The following is a 10468-nucleotide window of genomic DNA, read 5'->3' as shown; positions in this document are numbered from 1 at the left end:
GTTTTCAATTTTACAATCAGTTTATTGATTTTAGACGTATTTTGTCCTAATTGATTAATTAATTCTTCCTGTGCGGTCAAAAGGAGGAATTGGGGGTTGTTCTTGTGTGTTTTCAGGAGGTGCATTTGGTTGTTCTTGTGGGTTTTTAGGAGGTGCATTTGGTTGTTCTTGTTCTGGATTAGAAGAATCTAGTTTTTGAAACAAAAAACGAAAAAACCTAATCAAAATTAATGAAATTAAATTCAAAATGTAAAACAAATTGCATAAACCGGAAATAAAGACAAATAAACAAAAACTAACCTTGATCCATAGCCTGGAGGACAAATCTAGCACCCCGTTCGCGGTTTACGTGAGAAAATGGGGAAAAACGAAGTTAAAAACATGATTTACGGGTAAATGAGACCCAGTTTTTCTTAAAAAACTTTTTTTGCCAGGCACCGCGTACGCAGTTTTATTTGGATTATTAGCGCGTACGCGCTCATTTTCCTATAAGCAGCGCGTACGCACTCATTTTCCTAGGAGTAGCGCATATGCGCTCATTTTCCTAAAAGCAGCGCGTACGTGCTACCTTTTCTAGGCTCGGGAAGAACAAACCTAAGCGCGTACGCGAGAATTTGAAATTTTAAAACCACGTACGCGCTGCTTGTTTTTTCAAGTTTTTTTGGGTGGTGTCCACTTTTCTGACCACCATCTTTGTGCATAAACCCATATATATATATATATATATATATATATACACACACACATACATGTGCATGTGCACATACACATACACATATATACATACATACACACATACATACATACATGCACATACACATACACACATATATGTATATATTATGTATGTATGTACACACACACACACACATATATATATGTATGTATATATGTATACAAACATACATATATACACACACATATATGTATATATACATATATAAATGTATGTGTATATATACATGTATATATGTATATATATGTGTAAATACATATATACATATATATATATATATACATACACACACACACACACACACACACACACACATATATATAGGTGTCAAGTGGTTTGCGGAAAAATTATTTCACCCAAAATGGTATGGGTAAAACTATTTCACTCAAATCTACTTTGTTGGCCAAAGTGTGACACAAATATTTACTTTTACCCTATCATAGTGTATTGGGTAGTAATAAGTAATGTATTAGGGTGGATATGCTTGGTAATTCACCACATAAAATTAACAGACTAATCACACATGCATGAGATAGTAGTTGTTATCTTTAGAAATATTGCATATTATAGTGACATCCCAAGTGGTAATCATTAGATATTATATTGAAATTTATAATTTGTTGAGGATTGCCCCTTTGAAGTTGCATTGGGAGGTTGGCCACCTTGAAGTGACCATTGTATAGTGTTGTCCTACCTTGAGGGTTTTGATTGTTTATATGCATATTGTAATATTTCTATTATTTTATGTGAGGTTCTTAACATTTTGGAAAATCCTCATAGTAGAGAGCATACATGATAGTACAAATCTCCAAGATGCTTCCACTTGGGATATCATTATAATAAATAGAATCTTCTTGAAGCTTGTCCAACGACTACTATCTCAAACATGTAGGGTGGTAAATAGTTTATTTTAACTAACTGATGGTCAAATTATTTATATAGAATGGACATCTCAATAGACAACTACTACTATCTTATGCATGTAGGGTGGTAAATAGTTTATGCTAGCTAACTAATTGGATGACTAATAAAACAATGAACCTCAATTCATTATTTATTACTACAGGTAATATGTTATAATACTATACCCCTAGGTACATTACATTATATCTAAAAAATGCAACCTCCTAGTCTAATAAGCACCTCTAATTTTGTGCTTGACTGATAGATTGTCAAAGAATAGGTTTGTCGACCTAGTATTAGTTTATGATTGTGATTTGGTCATTTATACCCAAATTTGTCTTGGCCTTGACTTGGACTTATATGATTCTACTCACTTTTTTGGTATCTACTTGCTCTATTATTTTTGGTCAACTTCAAGGACTAGCAATGTTTAAAAATAACTTAAATAATTATTAATAGGTCGTAAGGAGTTTTTGCTTAGATCAATCTCCAAAAATAGATGAATATTTAGGTCAAGGAGAAAAAGCCTAAGATACATGTTCATTAATCATTTTAGTGCACCAAATCCATGCTATTGATTTCTCTTTCAATGTTCTAAGATGAGACATTATTCAATGGTCATGAGGTGACTATAATAAATGCAATAAATGTCATTAAATACTCACACATGCTATCAAATCACACAAACATATGTTTAGTCTACTCATAGTGGAAAAGGTAAATGGGATGAATTGATCATATTAGACCAGGATGAATTCACATTCAAAAGGACATCCTCTCAAATATGGGCATGTACTATATTTAGTAGCTAATACATAGTTTTTGGAAAACTTATATGAATGGCAAAATTTTGGGTGTGGATATGAGTTACGTATGCAAATTTCTAAGGCATCTTATCTTTATGAGACTTGTGCATATTATGTTTGTTCTTTTACTAGTTTTACATTTTTGGGGGGTTTTTTGTCCTTACATATTTAACTTAATCTATTTTTGTATCAAATTCGATCATATTCAAAATATTCTTTGATTTTCAACCATTTTAACTTGAGCGATTGAGACCAATCATAATTCATATTAGTTTTCCCAGCTTACACAAGATTGCAATTGCAATTTTTTTTTTGCATAGATTGTAGTATATCTTTAATACAAACTCACCTTTTTTTAATACAAACCCACTTTTAACTCATGATGAAATAGCTCTTTCACTAAATTATACAATTAGATTTATAATTAGATTTTACTTGGAAACTAAAATATTTGAAATTAAGGCTTAATATATCATATTTTTATGAAAAAATATTCAAACACTAAAACATCAATAAACAAAATAATTTTTTGATATATTAGAACCACAAAATCTAAATAAAATAAACACTCAACCTTTACTTATATATATATATATATATAACTTAACAAAATGATAGGGTTCATGTTCAATTAAGGTTATTGATAGGGTGCACATATGGTTAGAATTTAATAAGGGTTACAATTAAGGCTATGATTCAATAAAGTTATGGTTTAGTTGGAGTTAGGATAAAATTCTAGTTAGAGTTAAAATAGGGTTAAGGTTAGGGCTAGGATTAAGGCTAGTGTTCAATTTGAGTTGTGGTTTAGTGAGTGTTAAAGTTAGGGCTCATTTAGATTTAGGAATAATATTCAATTAAGATTATTAATATAATTCATTTATGGTTAGGGTTTAATTAGGGTAAGAGTAAGGGTTCACTTATCAATCCAATTTTATTTATTTTTTAACACTAAATGCTTAGTGTGTGTTGCTTACGTTTTACCATATATTTTTAATGCGTGATTATTTGTATGACGTTTGGGGATATAAAAATAAAGAATTATGTTTTCAAAGACGTGTTTATTACGTTTGTTGACATTTTCATAAAGATAGAAATTACTAAATCTTACCGCCCATATCCAAGTCAAGTCAAGTCAAGTTAAATTTTCATTGATCATGTCTTTGACGGTGATTGGTGATTAACAATGTGCTCTAGCTAGCTCAACTGAAAAAACTATGTGCTCTAGTTACAGTTAGCCCGCATAAAGTTCAATGATGGATACTATTACCAATCATTCATAATTTTTATAATTCAGATTACTTCGACAATGTGTTCAATCAGACACCAATTAGCCATTTTTCCCTTCACTGTGCATTTTCTTCTCATTTATCTTCAATTCTGCTCCTCTGCACTTGCCAGTGACAATGGTTCCTTCATCGATGAGCAGGCTCTAATTACCTTCAAGAATTCCATCATTTCTGATCCAAACAAAGTGTTATCATTTTGGGATGCCAACACTAGCATCTGCAAGTGGACAGGCATTTCATGCAATAAATTGATGAGAGTGTCCACAGTAAATCTTGAGAGTTCGGGTTTAGTGGGTTATATTTCCCCTGTTTTGGGGAATCTTTCCTCCTTAGAGGTGTTAGATATGTCCAATAACTCTTTCCATGGTGTTATTCCAGACCTCGGCCAGAAGCTCAGCAATCTGAAAGAATTGCATCTGTGGGGGAATCAGCTTATTGGGCCAATACCAACATCTCTAGGAAATTGTTCCAAACTGAAATTTCTTGACCTCGGTCTCAACAATCTCAATGGCAGTGTGCCTCTCCAATTGGGTAAGTTGAGCTCTCTCCAACGTCTTTTTCTGTATGACAACTTCCTCACCAGCTCAAGGGATTTGCCTTTTCTTACAGCCCTTATTAATTGCTCTTCTCTGAAAACTTTATACTTGGGTTATAACCATCTCGCTGAGGATTTGTCCCCTTCCATTGGCAATCTGTCTACCCAACTCTCTGTATTGTCCTTACAACAAAACCTTATAGGAGGGAGAATACCACAAGAAATTGGCAATCTAACCAAATTGATAATGATAAACTTCACTGGAAATGCATTAACTGGCCCCATTCCATCTGAATTAAAGATGCTCGAGGACTTGGAAAGATTGTATCTGGGCCAAAACAAATTACAGGGGCCCATTCCCTGGGAGATCGGTGACTTTAGTAGGAGTTTAGGGCTACTTTCTCTCTCATTCAACCAGCTTAGTGGACAAATTCCTCCCACTATTGGCAAACTTACTCAGCTGAGACACCTTCAACTTAATAACAACAAATTTAATGGAACGATACCCCTTAGTCTTGGCAACTGTCAGTTACTAGAACTAGTTGACCTATCCCATAATAATCTCACTGGAAACATACCACGAGAAGTTGCAGGTCTAAATAATTTACAATTTTATTTCAATCTATCTTGGAATTCACTGCATGGAAGCCTGCCAGCTGAAATCACTAAACTGGTAATGGTTCAAGGAATAGATCTATCCGGAAATCAATTATCTGGTGAAATTCCAATTGGTATTGGAAGTTGTACTAATCTAGAATATCTCAACCTCTCACACAACAAGTTTGAAGGCCCAATTCCACTTTCAATTTCCAGACTGCAATATCTCGAAATAGTGGATCTCTCCTACAATAACAAATTATCTGGTACAATACATGATCTTTCATCATTCTTTAATTAGCATTGCATGATCTTTTTGCTTATTCATGGTCTACGCAACTGTAGTTTTTATGCAGAAATGTATCTTTTCTTTTTGTTTTATGCATAATATTTTGTAAATTTTATCAAATTTCTTTTTTCTGTAACTGCAGCATGCATTGTAAGAGAATATTATAAATTTCAGCAACTGCAATAAGAAAATTAACACATAATCAATATATCCTTTTTTTTCTGCGTATGCTTATTGCTCATTTTTGGGCAGTGGTTTTTAATTATTAATAATTTATTTACAGCTCTGTAATTTTGCTGTTAATAATTTTAAGGCAGTCTAGTGTTAGTGCTCATAATATGTCTTTCAGTGCCGAACTTTCTGATTGTTTCATACAATTTGTTTGATAGGAAAAATTCCTAAAAGGGAGCCATTTAGGAACCTCACGGCGCCACCATTCAAAGTAGAACCTAGACTCTGTGGGGAAGGGGGCTTTTTATATCCAGGATGTCCAATTGCAGGGTCACCTGGAGAAGCACCCGAAGGGTCACCTGGTGGCCTCAGGGACTTACATAATTTGTTCAAATACATGATTTATGCTATCCCCTCTCTAGTCATATACTGTTTATATATTTTCTTTTTGTACAAATATACATTTCCGAAGAAAAATGTGGAACCGTCAATGCAGTTTCCACATCCTAGAATCTCATATAAGGAGCTTAGTACTGCAACTAACGGATTTGACAAGGCCAACTTGCTAGGAGTTGGTAGTGTTGGATCCGTATATAAAGGAGTTCTGGATGCTGGAACATTGATAGCTGTTAAGGTACTCAATTTGGAGAATGAAGCAGCTCATAAAAGTTTCAATACTGAATGCCAGGTCCTCAGTAAAACCAGACACCGAAATATAATAAAAGCCATAACTTCATGCTCTAATCTTGACTTCAAAGGTTTGGTTTTTGAGTTCATGGCTAACGGAAACCTGGAAAGGCATTTGCATTGTGCTGGCAACTGTAATTTTGGGGATGTCTGTAAAATGAACTTACAGACACGATTACAGATAGCCACGGACGTTGCCCGTGGCTTGGCATACCTCCATCACGATTGTTCAATTCAAGTTGTTCACTGTGATTTGAAGCCCAACAATATACTTCTGGACTTCAATATGACAACACGTATAGCTGATTTTGGAAACGCCCAGATACTATCTGAAAATTCCATGATTTCATTCTCAGCATCAACAACACTGAAAGGTGCTCCAGGCTACATTGCCCCTGGTAAAGATTTATTTTTCTGTGACTTGCCCCGTTCCTTCAATTTCACTAATACTTATTTAATTGGTGAAAACTGACACGGGTTTAGTGCAACTGCAGAGTATGGAGTTGGTGCAAGGATTTCAACTAAGGGAGATGTTTACAGCTATGGAATTTTGTTATTGGAGATGTTAACAGGAAAGAGGCCAACCCACCAGATGTTTGCTGATGGGCTCAGCTTGCGCATGTGGGTTAGTATGGCTTTCACTGATAGGATTTCAGAGGTGGTTGATGATAGCTTGTTCTTGTGCAATGGATCATTTACAAATACTACATGCAGTTGTTTGATTCAACTGATTCGAGTAGCTTTGTTGTGCTCAAAAGATTCACCTAAAGACCGACCAAGTATGGCAGAAATTGTGGAGTTGTTGGAATCTATTGAGGACATGTTTGAAGGGAGAACAATGGATTCTATATATCAATATGATCTCTACCAAATGGTAAACAGCAAAAGATGGGCAAGGGATCTTGCATTGAAGGATCAGAGTACTTCCACATTTCAGTCAACTTCCTAAATCGTGATGTAAACTGTTCGCCACCGAATAAGTGAAATCGACTTTCAAATAATAGTAGTAGTTGAAACTGCCTGCTATTCTGGGAAAGGGGATACAAATATCAATTAAAAGTTACTGTTTTTTCATCTTAGAGAGTTCGACTAGGAATTTGTTACTGTGTGCACGTCTTTTTCCTATATTTAGGAATGCTTTTCATGGGATGGGAAAAAGGGAGAGAGTTTTGACTGTTTTTATGTATTTCTACTTTCAGATCTAAACAGAATGTTAACTCTGCTGTATGTAGATTATTTTCTACAGTAAAGCTTCCTATAAGCTGCGTTCTTTTGCCTCATTCGTTTGATGATTGATCATGAGTTAAAACTTTCCTGTACGTTCTTTGCGTATAAGTTTAACAGACTCTTCCTCATTTACTTCTGTTGTTTTGATACTGTTCATAGCCTTGAGTAATGATTACCAGGACAGGGTTATCTTTTGGAATTTTTAACTTGCAGATTTAAATATTTGTCTGCGTCGATTTAGTATCAGAGCATCCAAAGATGCTGAGAGTAGAGAATTTATGAGAAAAGATCCGAATAATTCAGAAGATAGTTCTAGCTATGGCTATGGATATAGAAATAGAGTTGTTTCTTGTGGGTTCAGAGATCTGTGTGCATTGAATTATTGTTTTTCAGCTTCAGGGATAAACTAGGATACTTGTAAAGTAAATTGATGCAGTAGATAGACTGGATCAGGAAAAAACCAACAAACTCCTGCAAACCAGAGTTACCCAGCAGAAACTTGAAAATAATTGAAAGAAAATAGAAACTCAAAATTTATAAAAATTTTCAGATTAAAAATACAGAGACAAGTCGAGATTGTGCCTCGAGACAAAAGCAGGCAGTATTCAGCCACAGAGGCAATGTTCAGCCACACCAGCATTGACAGCAGTCACAGTGAACAAAACAACCAATCTGAAAGCAAATCCTGTAATGATAGCTCACAGCACTACTAAGGTACTCCTGATCACTTATACAACCAGTCTACTCCTCTGCTGATCCCTGTTGCAGAGTCAGACCCAGGAAAGGCTAATCTTCTAATTCCAGGCAGAAGAAGCTGCCTTTTTCTCTCTGTTTTCACAGCTGTATTTTTACTAGCCCTTGTTTCCACCTCTTGGAACCTTCTTGGCAAATGTGATTTGTTTTAACAGTTCTCCAATCAGTGGCTTCTTTTGACATGAGACATCCAATGAGAGCCTATTGCATCAACCAAGAAATAAAAATAAAATCAGTTTGGAATTCGATGATTCATGTCAGACAACTACAGACAGAACAGGACAACAAAACTCCTTTTCTTGGGGCTCGATGAAGATGCAACTAGCCACCGTCGACTCTCTAATGTATCTCCTCCTCACTCAGGGAACAACCTCGTCTATTCTTATTATGACTCTTTGCACAATCGCTAAACTACAAGTAGTAGATAATGGCATCCATCACTTCCATGACATCTGCTTCATGGCTTCCATGCTACTGGCAAAAGCCATCCAAAAGCGATATAATCCTCAACTCCAACGGTCATGTATTGCCATACAAGTTAGCACCTGTATTCTCTTATAAAAAGATAAACAAAGCGAAAAGTCTTATAGTTAGTTTATCTTTAAAAGTATTATGATTTATTTCTTCTAGATCTGTCCAATTACTTATTAAGACCAATATAACAATAGGAACTCGATAACCATTTTTGATCATATGATCCACAATTTAAGATGGTATATATATATATGCTTGTCCAAGGATTCCCCCGTGGACCATGGTAAAACATGGTAGGACTATACAATTTACAATTAGATCTTGATCATGACATATTTAAACAAAATTAATGACATTATCTAAGCAAAACAAAAAAAATTGAATGAGGCTTTTGTCTTCCATCACAACCTTCTATAGAGGGTTTAGATCAAATAGCAGTGATGAGTGCTCATTATAATTCAATTGAATGGAATAGTTCAAAAGTATTTTTTATACAAGTTATATATTGATGAAGTCATAAATAGATTTTTCAACATGAATATTTAGTAATAACATTTTAATAAGAGTTCTAATGTTTTTTATATTGAACAGAGTAAATTTACAAAGATATAAGCTATCGGTAGGTAGATAAAAATAAATAAAATACAACTCTTAAAAAAAATAAGTTCACAGAACAAAACAAAAATTACAAAGTTCTTACAATAGAACAATTGAATTGGAACACTTTATATAAATCAAGACTGTTGTTATTTTAAAACTGTTTGAGCCAACAAATGACATTATAGAAAAGGAACCTTACATAGCTGAAATACTTTACAAAGATGCATATTGCAATTGTTCTGAGGTTGATTAGCCTAATCTTGAATTTGATGAAGTTGTGTAATGGACAACATTTTTCTTGACTAAATCTGAAAGCTGTGAGCCTATGAGAACAAAAAAGAAACTTTATAGAGTAAAGTATTAGAATAGCAGTTTCTTAAAAATAATTGTTTGAGAACGCAACAGACACCTGACCTTCCATTTCAAATATGTGTTAAAATAACTTGTCTAATAGAATCAGCAATGATATCATCCTGCAAATCAAAGTCAAAAGAATGTTTCTTTCCAATTCAACTTATGATAAAAATAGCAGATTTTATTTTAAAGATAGCATTCCATAGTTTTTCAACAAAGGGGCAATTCCAAAACATGTGCTTCATAGTTTCAATGAATAAACATAGATTGTAGTTAGCTGGCTCAACTTTAATGCATCTTAGTCTATCTCCAATGACTACCTTATGATATAAGACTTTCTAGACCAGCAATTGAGTCTCTATATCAGTTTCGGATTTTCATATTTGTGCACTCATTTTGATCCACTTTTAGCACTAAATTTATATTTTCATTTACGATTGAGACATCTCCTGAAGAGGTAGAGAATGAAGATAGCAGAAAATAATGGAAATGTGAAGACATTTCCAGTTTTTAGTTTTTAAAAAGATTGCATTCTGTAGAAGAAATTTTCATGGATAACGCATATGAAACTGATGATTGTACAAATATAAAAAACTATATTTGATGTTCAACCCATACCGCCCTCTGATTTTCAGCCATGAAGCCTATTCAAAACATTAAAATTCCAAATATCTTATACAAATAATAAGCATAAAGCATTGAAATCTCAAATATCTGCTTATACAAGAAAAACAATGTCACAGCAATGTCACATCCCCCCTGTCAGCAAATTCCACTGTGATTGACTGAGGAGAATATAAATTAAAGAAAGAATGAAAAGGCGCGCTGACGACACAAGAGGGGCAGAATGTGGGAAGCAAGTGCTCAGTAACTACGAATTGACTATTACTGTTCCACCATTAAGGAGTATGGCATCTCCTATTCACACCCATGACCTCATGTTGGCAGGGAAAAGTATAGTGGAAGTGAAATGAAAAGGGAAAACACCATTAATAAGCATGGCTCCCCTGTTCTAGAGCCATCCAAAAAGCAAACTTTCCAGTCATGGGT

The 10468-nt window shown here is 34.3% G+C and overlaps 1 protein-coding gene across 3 annotated transcripts; it reads left to right on the top strand.

The window, feature by feature from the left end:
• Positions 1 to 3761: 3761 nt before the first annotated feature.
• On the top strand, positions 3762 to 7300 carry LOC131028224 (putative receptor-like protein kinase At3g47110). Of its 3 annotated transcripts, none has more exons than XM_057958470.2 (3): positions 3762 to 5129; positions 5542 to 6408; positions 6505 to 7300. In XM_057958470.2, exons 1-3 carry the CDS (start codon positions 3983 to 3985, stop codon positions 6957 to 6959), a joined length of 2469 nt encoding a protein of 822 aa, XP_057814453.2. In that variant the 5' UTR covers positions 3762 to 3982; the 3' UTR covers positions 6960 to 7300. The 3 variants fall into 3 exon arrangements, with proteins under 3 accessions (XP_057814453.2, XP_057814455.2, XP_057814454.2); XM_057958472.2 differs by having other exon boundaries at positions 3762 to 4262; positions 6505 to 7299; XM_057958471.2 differs by having other exon boundaries at positions 6494 to 6699.
• Positions 7301 to 10468: the final 3168 nt, after the last annotated feature.

The sequence above is a fragment of the Cryptomeria japonica genome, chromosome 2, assembly GCF_030272615.1.
Source record: "Cryptomeria japonica chromosome 2, Sugi_1.0, whole genome shotgun sequence".
NCBI lineage: Eukaryota > Viridiplantae > Streptophyta > Pinopsida > Cupressales > Cupressaceae > Cryptomeria > Cryptomeria japonica.
Note: the sequence above shows the minus strand (reverse complement) of the source record. Positions and strands in the feature narration are given on the sequence as shown.

Bases quoted from the DNA above. Each gene is read 5' to 3' on its own strand.
- LOC131028224 (XM_057958470.2), top strand. From the start codon at position 3,983: ATGAGAGTGTCCACAGTAAATCTTGAGAGTTCGGGTTTAGTGGGTTAT. The intron at 5,130-5,541 runs GTACAATACATG...TTTGTTTGATAG, and splicing joins CTACAATAACAAATTATCTG to GAAAAATTCCTAAAAGGGAG. The intron at 6,409-6,504 runs GTAAAGATTTAT...GTGCAACTGCAG, and splicing joins TCCAGGCTACATTGCCCCTG to AGTATGGAGTTGGTGCAAGG.